The 18,594-nt window shown below is 35.0% G+C and overlaps 3 protein-coding genes across 3 annotated transcripts; 1 reads left to right on the forward strand and 2 right to left on the reverse strand.

The window, feature by feature from the left end:
• Nucleotides 1-253: 253 nt before the first annotated feature.
• LOC110638933 (thioredoxin H7) lies at nucleotides 254-1,352 on the forward strand. The gene is made up of 3 exons (XM_021789676.2): nucleotides 254-616; nucleotides 729-851; nucleotides 967-1,352. The coding sequence occupies exons 1-3, from the start codon at nucleotides 269-271 to the stop codon at nucleotides 1,096-1,098; spliced, it is 603 nt and encodes a 200-aa protein (XP_021645368.2). The 5' UTR covers nucleotides 254-268; the 3' UTR covers nucleotides 1,099-1,352.
• A 760-nt stretch (nucleotides 1,353-2,112) lies between these two features.
• LOC110638939 (uncharacterized) lies at nucleotides 2,113-4,018 on the reverse strand. Its single transcript, XM_021789684.2, has 2 exons — nucleotides 3,235-4,018; nucleotides 2,113-2,895 (listed from the first exon to the last, which is right to left on the reverse strand). Exons 1-2 carry the CDS (start codon nucleotides 3,762-3,764, stop codon nucleotides 2,448-2,450), a joined length of 978 nt encoding a protein of 325 aa, XP_021645376.2. The 5' UTR covers nucleotides 3,765-4,018; the 3' UTR covers nucleotides 2,113-2,447.
• A 7,818-nt stretch (nucleotides 4,019-11,836) lies between these two features.
• LOC110638929 (uncharacterized) lies at nucleotides 11,837-17,141 on the reverse strand. Its single transcript, XM_021789671.2, has 4 exons — nucleotides 16,079-17,141; nucleotides 13,759-14,358; nucleotides 13,388-13,679; nucleotides 11,837-12,247 (listed from the first exon to the last, which is right to left on the reverse strand). Exons 1-4 carry the CDS (start codon nucleotides 16,721-16,723, stop codon nucleotides 12,210-12,212), a joined length of 1,575 nt encoding a protein of 524 aa, XP_021645363.2. The 5' UTR covers nucleotides 16,724-17,141; the 3' UTR covers nucleotides 11,837-12,209.
• Between the last annotated feature and the right edge of the window lie 1,453 nt (nucleotides 17,142-18,594).

The raw sequence follows: 18,594 nt of genomic DNA on the forward strand, positions 1-18,594 counted from the left end.
ATTCTCTCATTGACATTACTATTATATCTGTGGGCTTTTCTATTTAATCTCTTAATTGTATCACTAGATCAATGCTTCATTGGCTTCTTAAGACTTTGCTTAAAGTTACTGGGAATATATGCATACATGTAAGGCTGCAGGTCTTAGAAAGTGTTGATAAGATGAGGAAGACTACTTTACAATGGATTACAGCTTTAATTAATGCAGAGACTAAATCAAGTTGGTGGGCTGAGCTTTAATCTTTCCATATTAGTTTTCGACGGTCCATATGTTTGCAACGTCACGTCTAAGAAACTTGGAATCCTATTCTCTAAAAGCGGCTCAAAATTTTTCACACGTTCAGCTCTATATAAAGCCTTGGGACCAAGTTTTTGTGATCAAGCAACTGCATTTTCTCTTGAACTTCAGAAACAAGCTTAAAACTGCATATATATACACATCATCTATGGAGTTCGGTTTCCCAGTTCTTCGAAGAGGAAGAACGATGTCGAGCCGGTTTAGTTTTAATCACTACATTGAATTTTCAGACACAAAGACATCAGCTGCAGTTGTGGAAATCCATTCTACAGATCAATGGAAAGCCTATTTTGATGCCTCCAAAGGAAACAACAAACTGGTAATTAATAATAATAATAATCTCTACTTCAATCATCAACGCTTATCATTAAACAAGTATATAGATTGCTATAAATTTGTAGTTCTAATGGTTTCTTCTTCTGGTGTTGAAGCTGGTGATTCAATTCACAGCAACATGGTGCGGACCTTGCCGATTTATCGATCCAGCCATTAAAGAGTTTGCTGCTAAATACACAGACGTTGATTTTATCAAGATTGATGTGGACAAGTTGGTGGTAAATACTCTTTCTTTCCTCTTTTGCAGCTATTTCAAGATTTCTGTTTCTTCTCTTCTCCCTTCCTCTCGATCTCGAATTATGAAAATGATGAAATTTGTGTGAATGAATACAGATGGTGGCTATGCAATTCGAGGCGAACACATTGCCAGCATTTGCACTCATGAAGAAAGGGAAACAAGTTGACAAGATTGTAGGGGTTAAGAAGTTAGAATTGCAGAACAAGATTGAACAATACAGGGTATAATTATAATTATAAAAATTCTAAAGATGCTTTATGACAGTGGGAGCTGCATGTAGCCCCGGAATATCTCACTCATTTCCAACTAAAGAAAAATAAGGGGCTAACAGACGATGACCATCGCCTTTTTGCCGAGTCAAAATTAGCCCACGTTGCATTTTTGTTGCTTAATATATGTTCCACCATTTACTTGGTGTGTCTACATATGTTGTGTCCATTTGTTATCAAATAATATCGGAGTTTGACATAAGTTAAAGAAATCGTAGCTTGTGGGTTCCTTAAAAAAGAGACAGAATTGCTTTACAATATTGAGAACTTTGATCAAATATCGAATCAGTTCAATTCAATCTTTCCCCTAGGCTCAGTTTTCGATGGATCAGAGTTTGAGATTAATGATATAATTTAATATAGTGTTTGATTTTTCACTTTGAAATCCAATGAATAGAGTTATACTATGAACTGTGTGTGGAACTGTGGATCCCACATTTGGAGTTCACCTGTCGTGGACATTCCCAATGATTTTTTCTCCATAAAATCAAGACAATTTGACAAATAAAAAATGGCAGGGCTCTTGCTTGACAGATATCACACTATGATTGTATCCAGCAAACAAGGCCACAGATCAGATCTACAACCAAGCTCCATCACATCAATGCAGAGAGAGAAGTGGAATATGCAAAGGAAATAAAATTGCCATTGTCCTGATAAAATAGGAATGCGACCAAAACCATGAGTTGGTCTGCGTCAATACTAGGGCCATACCTGGATAGTGGTCAGTTCATATTTACACCCAATTGCCAGAACTAAGTTCCATGCATGCTACATGTTCAAACAAATGGATTACAAATTGGGCATTTCTTCCTGTCCAACTGACTCACTACCTAAGACAAATTCAGGGACGACTCAGAACATTTCCGAGCAGAAAATTAAAATAAAAGATTCAACTTTTAATCGTATATATTCCCCACAATACTAAAACATGAACAGGAACAGTAACATAATTAAATTTGAGGAAAGATCAGTCAAGAAACTAGTCAATGCATTAGATGTCATCATTTCTCAAGTACATAATACGGAGGGTTTTCCGGCTTCAACTTCAAAGCAAAAAGACTAAATTAGTTGATCACTAGATACAAATTTCAATTAGGAGTTATCTTTTGACAGCTTTGATCATAGATAGTTTTTCCCAAGCCACATAGCTAAAGTACTGCTTAAAATACTTGTAACTTTCTTCCTACTATGCACAATCTTGCTCTGGAACAGTGGAATATGCAAATGTATTTACATTTAATTAACTTACATAAATAATTAGTATTGATTGATGATCAGCAACCCAAGCTTCAACTTGGAACTAACTAATTATCAGCACCACCCAGCACCCTCTTGAGATCAGATTTCTGTTCTGCAGTCAGTCTTGATGGGAATGTCACATCAAACTTGATTCTAAGTTTTCCTTTCTTGTGTGGTTCTTTTGAGATGGGCATTCCTTCATTCAATATCACGATCTCATGGCTCGGTTTGATAATATCTGTTAGTGGGATAGTAAGATACCTTCCATCCAAGGTTCTTAAGTCAACAGTCTTCCCTGTGAGAGCCTCTAGTAATGAGATTTTCTGATTGACAACCAGATCATTCCCATCCCGCTTGAAAACAGGATGGGGCTTCTCATCCACCACGAAGATAAGATCAGCCGGAATAACACCAGGTTCTTGGTTCCCTTTCTCTGGGAAAGTGATTTTTGTGCCTTTCTTCCAGCCCGGTTTGATATCTATCTTTAAGATTTCCTCAACAGTCTTTGGCTTACTGCATCATAATTACTTGCATATCAAATTAACAAGAAAAAAAAAAAAAAAGGAAGAATTCCAACCAAATGCATAAAAGAGGCAATCAAAGAAAAAAAATAAATCACTGCAAGAATGGACCAGTGCCACAAAAGTCTAATAAACTACTTTAACAATTCACATTCCTACAAGGATTCATGGGTTCAATCTATAAATGGAAATGCAAATGCCAAAAATTCTATCTGCAAAATAATGAGTGTCAATACCCAATTGCAAACCGCAGCGTCATTCTAGAAACAAAAGCGTAATTACAATTCAAATCAGAGATAGATTTAGAAAGAATCAACAAAAATCAACTGACCCGAAGTCATCAGGGACAGAACGCGAAATCCTCATCTTCCTTCTAGCTCCATTATAGAGCTCCTCTAAACTGCACGTCAACTTGCTCTCAATCGACGCCGCCTTCCTGTTCCCCTGATTCCCGGTCTCCCCATTCCTAGGAAACCCACTCTTCCCACTCCCACCACCCATACCACAGCCGCCAGATCCACCGAAGAACTCGTTGAAAATGTCGTCCGCATCCCGCTGATTGAACCGGAATGTCGTATTGTTGGTCGTCTTCGACGACGACTTCCCCTCATCCCCGGGCCCACCAAATTCAAAAGACTTTAGCCCCTCTTCCCCATATAGATCATAGATCTGACGCTTCTGCGAATCGCTGAGGACATCATAAGCTTCAGAAATTTGCTTGAACTTAGCTTCGGCTTCTTTCTTGTTAGCAGGATTCTTATCGGGATGCCATTTCATGGCCAGTCGCTTGTAGGCCCTTTTCAGGTCATCGTCCGTCGCGCTCCGGTTAACTTTCAGAAGGTTATAGTAATCAACACCCATTTGTGTTCAAAAAGAGAGATTGCTGAATTGGATTGAAAAGAAAGTGAATTTGGAAAAAATGCGAGTTGGGTTTTTGTAAATAAGAATTGGTGAAATGTCGGTTTGGAGAAAATTCTTGGAAGTTTTTGACGGTGAAAGGGATGGAGGCGGACATAGAAAGCGGCGAGTCGGCCGGTTGTGAAGCGAGTGAAGCAACAAACAATGCGTGAGTGGCAGTGATTACGCTTTCTGTTTCTGATAACGCGTTCATGGACTAGGGATGACATTTAATAAAAAATATTAAATGGGTAATGTTGGGGTAACAGCTCTTGTGTGGAATTGAATTCTGACAGGCACTCCAAGCAAAGGGCAAATCATACATTCCAATTCAATCCCTACTTGTGACAAATATCCCTAACTGTATTACAATTAAATTTTCTTTTTTATAAGCTGCTATTATAAAAAGAAAATTTAAATTAATTATAATTCTTATTTTATAGCTTCAATAAATCATATGAAAAATGTATTTCTAGTTTTTTTTATTTAAATTAATTTATATTTATTCCAAATAAAAAAATTATTTAAATTTAATGATCATTATTACTAAAAATATGTGCGGAGAATATTTATTAAAATCACTTTATTGAGTAGCTATTTAGTTCAGCAAACGATTTTTTAGGAGAAAAATCTTCATATAAACCCTATAAATAGTATATTATAAATTTAAAAGATTAATTTTCTCTATATTAAATATTTTGTTATTTTTCTTAAAAAAAAAAGAATTTATTGTTATTCTATTAAATTCTTGTTCAAAATTAGCTTAAAGTAAGGTTGTTTGATTTAACTATAGATATAGTAATAGATATTCAAATAATTGAAACAACTTTTTTGATAAATATATTAAAATTGAAGCTGATAGTTATTGTAATTTATATCAATTTTGAAATATATATCCTACTCGGCAATAACTTTTTGAAGTAGTGTTTAATATTTTAATTATAGTAATTTTTTTATTTATAATATTTAGTGGCATAATTGTTTATCCCTCGTAACTTTAAGATAGTAAATAATATTTTGATAAGGGTAAAAAAATATAATATCATTATTTTTAAATTTAAAAGTTAATTCAATTGCTACTAGAAAAGTTAAAATTGTCAAACAGATTCATAAACTTTTTCACATCAACTGAATTTTAATTTGATTTTTTTATTTAGATTATATTATCCTTTTAAAATTGATTAATCACAAAATTTTTGTGATTTTAAATTGATTTTTTTATATTAATAAAGTATTTATAATTATAAAAAATAATAGATAAGTATCAAAATATTTAAAAAGAAAAAAGATATCAACATATTATAAATAATAATTAAACTAGTTATACCATTCATTCTTATATGATGAAAAAAGTATATACATAAAAAAGTACATTTTTAGTTTTTATATATGTTGTATAATAAATTAATAATTATATACCTATTTTAATATATATATATATTAATTATTTTATATATAAATAAAAATAATTAAATATAATTTTATCAAAGGTTTAGAATATATTAAATATATAAATTTAATTAAATATTTAAAAAATTTTGATTCATTGTGATTGAATATTGTGATTGGTTTTGCAAATCAAAAGGGGTGAAAGAATATTATAGTTAATATAAGTTATAATATATTGACAATAGGGTGTGTGTTTACATTTTTTTTTTCTTTTGATATAATTTTTATGGTTTGTTGCAATGATTATAGTAGGGAATCCACATGAGTTTCAGTGAGGCACGTGGAAAGTTACAAAAGAAAGGTAGTAATTAAGGTCATGATAAAGGAAGGAAGGTGTTACGTGACAGGCCCGTTGGCTTATCAAAAAGGGATTGCTTTTGATAATAATAATAATAATAATAATAATAATAATAATAATAATAAAAGAGCAGAACGTGCAGAGAAGCAAGTCATGGGAGAGAGGGAGGAGGAGGGGGAGAGGAGAGTATCTTGTTGTACAAGAGTTTCCACACTGTGAGAGAATCTGATTTGGCGTCGCGAGGTGAACAAAGGAATCATTGGGATGATTACGTAATATACAGCCAGCAAAACGACATCGTCCTTTCCTACATTTGTCGATCCAATCGTCCTCACACCTCACGTACTCTATTATTTATTATTATTAAAATGGAAATCATACAGATGCCACGTAATGGCGGACCATTGTGCAGCTCAACAGCTAGTGTTGTTTGACATTTTCCGAGGTTTTTGCTTACTTAGGAGTTTTTATTAAGCTTGATCATTATCTAAGCAAGCAAATGGACGGCGTGGAGTGTGGAAACTGAAAAGAGAAGAGAGGATTTCTTTTATTATTATTATTATTATCAATACAAGTCCAAGTAACATGCAATCCCCAAAATTTTGTTGACCCTAATCACCGACTACTGCCCATTTCTTTACATAATCGATTATGAATTTTGACGGAAAATGGGTTCTTGCAATTACCCCAAGCTCAGCACCTCAAATGATCTCTAAGCCCAATAACTCATTGAACCTTCTTTGCTGCCTGGCAAATTCAAGCCCAAGCTCTACGTTTCACATAACCTAACCATCCAGATGCCATCTTTTCTTATAGTCGAATTCTTCATTTCTCTGCCCTCGAGTCCTCTACCTTCACTATGCCTGTCGAGCATTCGATGGAATTCACAGCTCCAATTCATTAAAGTGGAACACTCTCATTAGAGCCTGTGCGCAGAGCTCTGGTAGACGGATAGTAAAGAACAAACTTTTTTGCTGTGTAAAAGAATGCTAGAGGAAGGAACTGTGTCGCCGGATAAGCAAACGTTCCCTTCGTTTTGAAGGCTTGCGCGTACTTGCTTGTATTGGAAAGGCAGCTGTTAGCTGCCACTTATTTTGCATTTATTTAGGGCATTTGTTTAGGAATTTTTATCTACATATATGTTCTTATCTTTTATTATATGATTCTAATATAATTTTGATAGTTTAGCTTGATTAGGAACCTATTTGTTAGCTGTCATTTTTTATATATATCTTTGATTTCTGGAGCAATAGAGATCAGAATTCTTATTCCAAAATTTCTTAGTTCTTTTACATTGTATCAGAGCCATGGCTAATGAAAAGAAAAATGAGAGTTCTGGATCAGGGAAGAAAACTTCTAGTTCTTACACACTGAATTCGAATGACAACCCAGGTAACTTGATTACCCAAGTTCAGTTGAAGGGCGAGAATTATGAAGAATGGGCGCGAGCTATGCGGACTGCATTGCGGGCCAAAAAGAAATATGGTTTTATTGATAGATCTGTCAAGCAACCAGCAGATGGCTCACTAGAACTCAAAGATTGGTGGACGGTTAACTCTATGCTGGTTTCTTGGGTGTTTAACACCATTGAACCGACGCTTCGCTCGACCATCTCTCACATGGAGAACGTAAAGGATCTGTGGGAGGATATTAAATAGAGGTTCTCGATTGGGAATGGCCCACGAATGCAGCAACTGAGATCGAATCTGGCGAATTGTAGACAGGAAGGTCAACCAATCGTGTCCTATTTCAGAAGACTCAAAACGTTATGGGATGAAATAAACAACTATGATCAGATACCAGTGTGTATCTGTACAGGCTGCAGATGCAATCTTACCATTGAATTGGAAAGAAAGCGTGAAGAAGAGAGAGTTCATCAGTTTTTGATGGGCTTGGATGAAGAAGGATACGGAACAGAGCGCTCTAATATTTTGAGCACTAAACCCTTGCCCAATTTGAATCGTGCCTATGCTATGGTTGTTCAGCAAGAGCGGGTGTAAACTATGACACAAACCAAGGAAGAAAGAGGCAATCCTATGAGTTTTGCAATTCGAGTAGGTAGTCGAAATTCAGGAGGAGATAAAGACAAATCCTCAATTTATTCTAATTGCAACTGAGAGGGACATGATGCTGAAAGTTATTTCCAGCTGATAGGTTATCCAGAATGGTGAGGTAATAGACCACGTGGAACTTCTGCTGGACGAGGAGGTGGCCAAAAGCATGGCAATGGAGCAGGACGTAGCAAGGGAGGAGTTGCTCGTACCAATGCCACACAAGCAACTGGAGTTGATGGTAGGCGTGGAATTGTGACAGATTCAGATCGAAAGGGTCTTAGTGGATTAAATGAAGAGCAGTGGGCTGCTTTGCTGGGCATGTTGAATTCTTATCAGAATGGTGGCAATGAGAGGCTGACAGGTACTCAAAGGATATTTCCTTAGATTATTGACACAGGAGCTTCCCATCATATGACAGGAACCTTGGCATTTTTGAGTGAATTGCGTGATATTGTGCCATGCTCACCTAATGGAGAAAAGACCTTGGCGATGAAAGAAGGAACTGTGTTGCTTGGAGGAGACTTGAAATTGCAACGAGTCCTTTATGTGCCAAATTTGAATTGCAATCTGATCTCTGTATCACAACTACTTAATGATTCAAATTTGGTTATTCAACTCACTAAAAAAATTTGTGCTATACAGGACCTAAATTCGAGGAACCTGATTGGAGCGGGTGAGCAACGCGAGGGGTCAGACTTTCAAGGGAGTGACATCGGTACATGCTTGCAAGGTAACTGATGTGGGGTCTTTTGAGCTTTGGCATAAGAGAATGGGTCATCCTTCTTATAAGGTGGTAGAGTTAATTCCAGAAGCTGGTAGCATTGGTAGGAAAACTAATAAAACTTGTGAAGTTTGTTTTAGAGCAAAGCAAACAAGAGAGATTTTATTTTCTAGTGACAATAAAGCTGATGGTTGTTTTGAATTGATACATTGTGATTTGTGGGGACCTTATAGAGTCCCAACTTCTTGTGGAGCAATTTACTTCTTAACAATTATTGATGATTACTCTCATGCTATTTCGATATATTTGCTGAATGGAAAACAAGAAGTAGCTTGTGTTCTTAAGAAATTTGTTGTGATGGTTAAACGCCAATTTGAAAAAAATGTGAAAATTGTCAGAAGTGATAACGTAAGTGAATTTATGTGCTTGAAAGAATATTTTGATGAACAAGGGATGTTGCATCAGACTTCCTGTGTAGGAACACCTTAACAAAATGGCCGAGTGGAAAGAAAACATCGCCATATTCTTAATGTGGCAAGAGCTTTGCGTTTCCAAACAAATTTACCCATAGAATTTTGGGGAAAATGTGTACTTGCAACCGGGTATTTGATTAATAGGACTCCATCTATGTTATTAAATGGTAAAACCCCATATGAGATGCTCTTTGGGAAAATACCTTCTTACAAACACGTTCGGGTTTTCGGTTGTTTGTGCGCATAATCTGAATCGGGATAAAGATAAATTTGGTAGTAGAAGTCGTAGGTGTGTTTTTGTTGGGTATCCATTTGAAAAGAAGGGATGGAGATTGTATGATTTGGAAACTAAAGAATACTTTGTATCAAGAGATGTGGTATTCGCTGAAACAGAATTTCTATATGCAAATGAGAAAACAATGGGTGATGAACTCAATAAAAATGGAGTTGAGGAGTTGGGTGATGAAGTTGATGGTTTAGAGAACAACTTGGGAAAGGAGCATGATGAAAGTGTGGGTAGAGAAAGTGAGGTGAATCCTAAAACGGAAGAATTGATCCATGAAAACAGTGAGGGAGTAGATAGAGGTGAAGTTGTTGAAGAGCAACTAGGTAGGGGACAAAGGGCCAAGCAACCTAGTGTTCGTTTGAAGGATTATATGACAAACGCCATCAAAACAAGCCCCTCGGTATGCTCACCTTCCCAATCTGATTCCTCAGGTACGCCTTACTCTATAGCACATTATGTGGGTTATGATAAATTCTCTGCACAACACCGATGTTTTTTGGCAGCCATTACTACAGGACATGAACCAAGCTCTTATGTAGAAGCAGTTAAGGATGAACGGTGGAGAGCGGCTATAAGAAAAGAAATACAGGCTTTAGAGGATAATGGTACGTGGACAGTTGAAAATCTGCCATTTGGGAAGAAAGCAATAGGAAGCAAGTGGGTATACAAAATTAAATATAATTCTGATGGAAGTGTTGAACGATACAAGGCACGGTTAGTGATATTGGAAAATAATCAAGTTGAAGGCATAGATTATCAGGAGACTTTTGCTCCTACAGCAAAAATGGTTACTGTGCGCACCTTTCTTGCCGTTGTGGCTGCAAAGAATTGGGAACTCCATCAGATGGATGTCCAAAATGCTTTCTTACACGGTGATTTGGAGGAAGAGGTTTACATGAAGATGCCGCTTGGATTTGCTTCTCAATCACCAGGGAAGGTTTGTAAACTCTGGAAATCTCTATACGGTTTGCGGCAAGCACCTAGATGTTGGTTTGAGAAATTGGCTGCATCTCTGAAAGCTTATGGATTTCAGCAATCATATTCAGATTACTCTTTGTTCACTTTTCGAGCTGGGACTGTTCAATTGAATGTGCTTATTTATGTGGATGACCTTATTATCTCCAGCAATGATGTTTCCGCTATACAAAAATTCAAGAACTATTTAAGTCGTTGCTTTCATATGAAAGACTTGGGGAAGTTGAAATTTTTCTTAGGGATTGAAGTAGCCAGAAACTCGAATGGTATTTTCTTGTGTCAACATAAGTATGCGTTGGATGTAATTTCAGAAGTTGGATTACTGGGTTGCAAGCCGGCTAAAACTCCTCTTAAACAAAATCACAAGCTTGCTCTTACCGAGAGTGATGATGTAGATGACCCTGCTCAGTATAGGTGTCTGGTGGGACGACTTATTTATCTAACAATAACTCGGCCCGAGTTGTCTGATTGTATGCATATTCTTGCTCAGTTCATGCAACAACCGAAGAAAGGTCATTGGGAGGCCGCTGTTAGAGTTGTGCAAATAAAATTAAAATACCAAAAATACTCATAAATAATAAAATTTGGGGTGTTACAGTCTGCTTACTGTGATTCCGATTGGGCTAGCTGTCCTTTAACGAGACGGTCTTTGACCGGTTATTTTGTTCTTTTGGGTGAATCCCCTATCTTGTGGAAGACTAAAAAGCAATAGACAGTGTCTCGCTCATCCGCTGAAGCTGAATATTGGTCTATGAGTACTGCAACTTGTGAACTTAAATGGTTGAAAGGATTATTGAATTCTCTTGGTGTGGCGCATACTGAACCTATGAATTTGTATTGTGATAGTCAGGCAGCTCTGCATATAGTTGCTAATCCTGTCTATCATGAACGTACCAAGCATATTGAAGTGGACTGTCATTTTATCCGTGATAAGATATTGAATGGTAACATTCGAACAGATTATGTACGTAGTTCAATGCAACCTACGGATATCTTCACAAAGGCGTTGGGAAAGGATCAGTTTGACTTTCTTCTTCGCAAGTTGGGCATTCGAGATCTCTATGCTCCAACTTGAGGGGGGTATTGGAAAAGCAGCTGTTAACTGCCACTTATTTTGCATTTATTTAGGACATTTGTTTAGGAATTTTTGTATACATACCTGTTCTTATCTTTTGTTGTATGATTCTAATACAATTTTGGTAGTTTAACTTGATTAGGAACCTATTTGTTAGCTGTCATTTTTTATTTATATCTTTGATTTCTGGGACAATAGAAATCAGAATTATTATTCCAAAATTTCTTAGTTCTTTTACGGCTTGATTTATACAAAGGGAAAAAGCAAATGCCCAGGTGTTAAAACTTGGGTTCGAATCAGATGTTCAGTAACGTTTTGATTCATTCCTATGCTTCTTCCGGTTGTATGGAATCAGCACAGAATGTGTTTGATAAAATACAGGGGAGGAGTGTTGTTTCGTGGAATGCTATGATTGATGCGTTTGTTCATTATGGCGAGTTTGAAAATGCGTTGAAACTGTTTGTTCAATTGCAGATTTTTTTTTTTGACCCATATGGATATCCGTTTTAAATGCTATTGCTGTTCTGTGCATTATCTCATCATTATGTGTTGAGAAAGTTTGAGTAGTAAGAGATATCCTAACATCAAACTAAAAAAAAGTAAAAAGGAGAACGTTCATTCAAAACCCATGAGGCTACTTCACAGGCAGAATCAGTTGCACAAGCCCTGCAAAGAGCAAAAAAAAAAAAAAAAAAGCTTTGGACCTGATCACAGCAAACCATCAAAACCATACATTTTTCACACGCAAATTGGTGCGACAAAAATTAATCAACAAAGCTATAAAGAAATCATGCTATAATTATGTTCCAAGTAGACTAATATTGTGCAGCACTATGATGGGGCAAGAAGCATCAACACTACATTGACCATCTGCAATTGCAACGACACTCCTGCAAATAGCTTCACTCCGCGAGACTGTTTTAACTTCTTGATGTCTAACCTCCATGGTTGGAAACGGTAGCTCCGTTTCCATAGGTTGTCTTTGTGCTTTCAACTAGATGATAAGAGGACTGAATAGAATGTACAAAAGATATGCTTGTGAAAACTTAACAAAACTGTAATGTCCATCCATTGTATCTCATAATTTGACTCCTTGTTTTGCAAAATCTCTGGCCACTGATACAGGAGAAGAAAATGTGTCAAGAAAAAGGTCCAACCCAAAAATGAGAGGAAGAACCATACTGTCTGAAATTGAAAATGAGAATTGAAAATCAAGAATAGTAAAATCTAAAGTGTATTATTGCATGTGAAGTAGATGACCAATTAGATACAATTAAAAATATATATCAGAGATTAGATAGGACAAGTAATCTAATTTCACATTAAACATAAATCTCCTATTCATGAAGCACTATATAATGGTAAGGATTGAGGCCAAAGACGGTCCCTCTAAAGATTAGCTAACAGAAATCTTTAACAGATTTTGGTTCCGAAAGAATAATAATCATTTCGGCATGCCCTGTTCAACAATCATGTTTATATATGACATCGTCTCCCACCTTCCAGCACAAAAGTGATATATATATATATATATATATATATATATAAGCCCCAAGTTAACCTTCTTGTGTTTACTGAATGCCAATGTTGCCATATATCCCAAAACTGAAGTAAATAAATAACCCATTCGGCAAAAGCACCCATTAATTTGATTGAACTGAAATGATACATTAGTCTATCCATAGATGTGCTTAAAACTAAGCCCATGCAAAAATGATGCAACCATTGCCCCAAAATGATCAAATAAGGATTGATAAATGCGTTCCTTAATTAAAACTCAGCCCCTGCAAAAATTGTTTGAACCACAGATACAGCTAGTGAAAATTCAAATTTCCAGTGCTTTGTGCTTAAAACTACAATTTACACCAAATCCATAATTAACAAATAAGCTTACTAGAGATAAAAACCAACACAACGATTATAAGAGCTACAAGTGTTCTTAACTCCATAGTTAATGTACAAGAACATATCAATATATAACTGGTTATAGGAATGGAGCAACGAAATTGAGAATGCCACTAAATCATACATGCACTTCACTTCCAAATACTGGACTTTGTTGTCTTTCAAAGCAGCCAGACAGAGCACAAAGATTCAGGTAAAAACATAGCAAGACACGATACCCATTAAGAGATTAATGCTAGTTACTCAACTATGCAACAAATTGTGAAAATCAGGAACTCAGGATATACGCACTAAATTGCAGCAAAAAAAATAAAAATAAAAACAACAACAACAACAACAACAACAACTTACCTTTGGATGATGAGTGAAGTACAATAACATGCATATCGGCATTGTTTGGAGGAAGCTGCAATCGAAGTGGATAGAGCTTTCCATTCAAAGGACTACGAGAACATACAATAATATCCTGAAAACCCGTCTCTTCCCTTAATTTCTGAGTCAACTCATCAACCCCATTTCCCTTAAAATTCAACGAGTAAGCCTCCACAATATCATCACAGACGTTCCCATTCTCATCAGCCACGCCGTAGTATATAGTTCTTCCCTCAGATTTAGGAGGCGAACTCACATTAGATTCAGTCGACTGCACATTATAAACATAAGAAAGGTCGAAATTTGCTCTAGGTTAAGTAATTTCAAGAAGGAGTGTTAGAGATGCAAACCTCTCGTCTCGAAAAAGTGTCAGATTTGATAGAGACGGAAGAAGGCGAACTGGAATCGAAATCCAAAGAATCTAAATGAGAGGTGGGTTGCGGCTCCGACTTCTTTTGATGCGAAGATTTGACTTGAATCTCCACAACATCAACATGCCAGAGAACCCAATCCTGAGTAGCAGTCCTATGAGGAATATCATGAGTCACCGAATTTCTCCAAGGCGGAAGCCCCCCGTTAGCTCTCAAGAAGTTTGCATACCGGGTCTTGAGCTTAATATGAGTTCCATCCCTGATGGGCTCCCACTCGACGGAGGAATCAAGCCTCCTAGGCAAAGTCTGAAGGACCTTGCGACCGGTCATGCCGAGAAGAAAAGGATTGTTAGAGGCGGTAAGGTACTTACCATAGCAAGACTTAAGGCGGATTATGGTGTCGGATCCAGGGACCAACTCGACATACCATCTAGCGTTCTTGGAGGATCCGCTTCGGTCTTGAGAGACGGACTCCTCATCTTCCTCAGCGTGCAGGTACTTGTCGTGGTGACTACGGAGACGCACGGCCTTGGCGTTGTGGAAGAACTCCATAGCTGACCGGAAGTGGTTAGAAATGGACTGCGAAGGCAAAAGACAGGAGAAATTTAGAAAGATTATTGGGTAGAACAGTAGAAGATATGTTGATTAGCTTTTTCTTGATCACTTCCCTTCCCTTCTTCGAAATTTATTCGCATCTAGAATTAGGCGGTGGGCTGGGTACGGCTATTACTTACGTGGCTTTTTTTTTTTTTTAAATGTAAGAACTAAAGTAATTGTCTTCCGTTTCCTATGAGTCATGATTTTAGTTCTAGTTTTCTGTTTTTCAAGTTTTCAGACAGTATTATTGATTTTAGATTTTGACCCTTGGATACGGATATGGGTGTGATGGATCCGTATGGATAGGTTGGATATTCCCATTACCAGGCAAGCTGCTGTGACTCTTTTGCTGTTCATATTATTATATTATTGTCTTTTTCCTTGGATGACTTGAGTCACAAAAATAATTATCAACAGTGTAAAGGTTGGAATAATTGAAGTTTCTTGGCAGTTTGTCGCCAACAGAAAATTCAATTGCGTGTTCTTTGAATATTCTACATACGCCCCTTCATCATTCAATGAATAATTTTCATTATGTAATTAAAGGCCTTCCTTCTGCTACTCTTCTTATAGGATTCCTTGTTATCTCAGAAAGAGGAGGGATATTTAAAATTCTACATGAAAATTTTTTATCTATATTTAATTTATTTTAAATTTAAAATATAATATATAATAAAAATTACATATAAAATAATTATTAAGACCCGGACAATCTAAATTTATTTCTTTGTCAACTATTGACGGAGACCTATACATTAATTGGTGCCACTTGCCACCTTTGAAAGGACTAGAAAAACTTGACCAAATTACACTGCCACTTCCTTTCTTTTTCCTTCACAGGTTAAGTTCTCAACCTTATATAGTGCGGAAGGGTTGGTAAGGCATCCTGTGTTGCAAGATTTGTTTTAAGTATAATTATTTGAGGATTTGAGAAGTGGAGAGGTGAACCCTTCTAGTTTGTCTAAACTACCATCCCCTCTTTTCTTTTCCTTTCTTTTCACATCTCTTATCTTTAGTTTAACTGTACACTTCTTCTATGGCAATTGGCATCCATGAAACAAAAAAGAGAAAAAAAAGCAAAGACTGCTATTCTAAAGGTCACATTATCGTACACGCAACTTTTTCTTTATTTGCTAGGGGCTACGATTGCTCTAACTACAACAGTTTCCTTTTTTTCATCTGGAGGATGGATTTTCCATGCTCATAATTTCACTTTTCTCCCCTAATTTTGGTCACTGAAATTCAATAAAAAATTATTATCTTCTTTCTTTTTAGCAAGTTAATTAATTATAATTAGTTTAACAAAATAATTGAATTTATATCACATCATAAATATGAATTATATATATATATATATATATATATATATATATATATATATACACAAACTTGACAGGGTCATTTTTGATACTATTTGGAGAAAAATATATTATTAATGCATTCCCATCTATGGCATTATTTGCAAATTAAGAATTAGGATTCTGCTAATCTGGAATTTGGGTCACCATCTATCTAATAAATTATAACCACACCTTCTAGAAGAATTTATTAAACCATTAATTCTTTTTAGCCTTTTCTGTATATACCTAATATTTTCTGCTCAACCGAAAAAATAAATGAGACCAAAGCAACAAAACCTAACTTATCCAACCGAGAAATCCTAAGATTAACATAATTTTCCATGGTTAAAAACATTGCGTACCTTCTTTGGAGATAATCTTGGAGACATGGACTTGATGACAGTCAATCTTGGAGTCCTCCTCGATGACACAACTGAAATCGGTGAACCAGGTTCTGACCCCAAATACTCATCGGAAGCTGCTTCAAGAACATCCTCAGGAACCGAAGAAAAACTCGACATGGACGATAAATACTCTGCCAACGTCTCCGTTTCAACTGCTTCCACTGACTCTACATCCCACAGAATCCACCTCAGTGTTGAACCCGTGTGAGGCTCATCGTGAGTAACTGAGTTTCTCCACGGCGGTGTACCACCGTTTCCACGCAAGAATTTCCCACACCAGCTTTTTAGTTTCACCTGAAACCCGTCCCTTATAGGCTCCCACTCGAGATTCAAGTCAGTAATCTTTTCAGGCAGAGTTTGAATTACCCTTTTCCCTGTCATACCTAAAAGAAAGGGTAAATCAGAGGCAGTAAGGTATCTGCCATCGCAGGTTTTGAGACGGACAGCGTCTGTTCTCCCTTCCACGAGCTCCACAAGCCATCTGGCTTTACGGGACGAGCCATTTTTGCTCTGACGGACAGTTTCCCCATCGTCATCGGCGATCATGTACTTATCAAGGTGACTTCGAAGTTTGACTGCCATGGTTTTGGTAAATAACTCCATGAACAACCAGAAGCGTACTACCGTCAACTGATTAGAGAGAAGGGTTTTGCGCGTTGAGCTTGAACTTGGAGAGGAAAGAAGAAAAGGGTATTCTTATATATGGGGTTTGTGCATGACCATGGAGATGGAAAAGGACGAAGGTGAAGAGAAAATGTGTAAATATTGTAATTAATTAGTTAAATTAATGGGTATTAGAAAGGCTAATTGTGTTGGGATGTTGGTGTAGCTTATTGATAATTAATGCTATTTTGTGTATCTTAGTGTGCAAGGTTGCGAAAGCATAGGACAGGTGAAAGAGGATGTGAAATTCCTATTCAGGACTTGCACATTTCGTTGACTACGAAGTTTCCAGGATGGCACTAATGTCATGACGTAAAAGTCATACATGTAATTGCGTTCACAAGTCTGACACTGTGTTTGGGAATTTTTTTTAAGGTTACTGTTAGAAAAGCGATGTCGTTTTCGGAAGGCTATTATTAAGGCTAGACGGCTGGATGTTGTTCACGGATTAAATTGGGGAATTGACACTATTCAATTTAAGGTTTAGAAGGATTAGAATTGTAAGGGTCCCGTTCTTTTTTTTTTTTTAAATAAAAAAATTCAATTTTAACTTGGAATCCAACCAATTTCTTTGAATTCAAATTTGATTTGGCCAATCAAATTTTAGTTCAAGATTGAATCAGTTTTAGCCAGATCTAATTAAGATGTGCATAATCTTTGAGGATATCAAATCAAATAAAAGAAATTGTATTAAATAGACTAAAATCATATAAAACTGAATTGAAACCGTATTAAACTTATACTAAGCTAAAACCAAATTAAAGAACTCATTTTAACATACATTTTTTTGTAATTTTATAGATATATTATATATTTTGATGTAATTAAATTTATAATATGTATTATAATTATTATATTTTATATTTATTATTAATATGCGATATATATAATTTAATATTATCTTTTATTTTTTTATTTTAATTATAAATATATTAAATTACTTCTGATTAAAAATATTAGATATATTTAATTAATTATTAAAATTTTATAAATTTCTTATTTAATGTTTCTTAAATTTTTAATATTTATTTAATTATAAAAATTTAAAAATAATATATTTTAAAATTAATAAAATTATGTTATAAAAAGTAGTCACATGAAATATTTAAAAGTTTTTCTTTCTCCATTTTATATATTTAATAAAATTTAATTATTTTAATATTATTTTATTTTTATTTATCTTATTTTAATATGTATTTAATAGATAGACAGCACACACAAAAATATATATATATATATATATATATATAAAGGATATAAAATTTTTTTATATTTTTAAGTGATGAAAGTATCACATGATTCAATTAACTTCAAATTATTTTACATTTTTAATCAATATTTTTATTATTTTTTATTATTTTTATTATGCAATCTTTAATAAAAAAAAATTTAAAAGATAAAAAATTTAGACTATAAAAAATTAATAAAATAAAATATGAATTAATTAATTAATAATAAAATTAAACATTATTTTTTTTATATATTAAAATTAAAAAATATATATAACAGATATTTTATATAATAAAACTATTATTAACCGTTAAATTTCATACAATGGGATCAATTAGCATTGACCATGATATTTCTTTTATTATAAATTTAAAATATAAATCTTACTTATTTTATAATAAATTTTATTATATATATTATATTTTAAATTTACAATAAACTAAATCTAAATAAAAAATTTCTCAATTAATAAAAGGTCAATAGAAATAGTCATTCTTAACAAGAAGAATCCACGCATGCGCTTGGCCACTAACCTCACCATTTTTTGAGTGGAAACTAAAATAGCATAGTTGAAGAAAAAT

This window comes from Hevea brasiliensis, chromosome 2, assembly GCF_030052815.1.
Source record: "Hevea brasiliensis isolate MT/VB/25A 57/8 chromosome 2, ASM3005281v1, whole genome shotgun sequence".
NCBI lineage: Eukaryota > Viridiplantae > Streptophyta > Magnoliopsida > Malpighiales > Euphorbiaceae > Hevea > Hevea brasiliensis.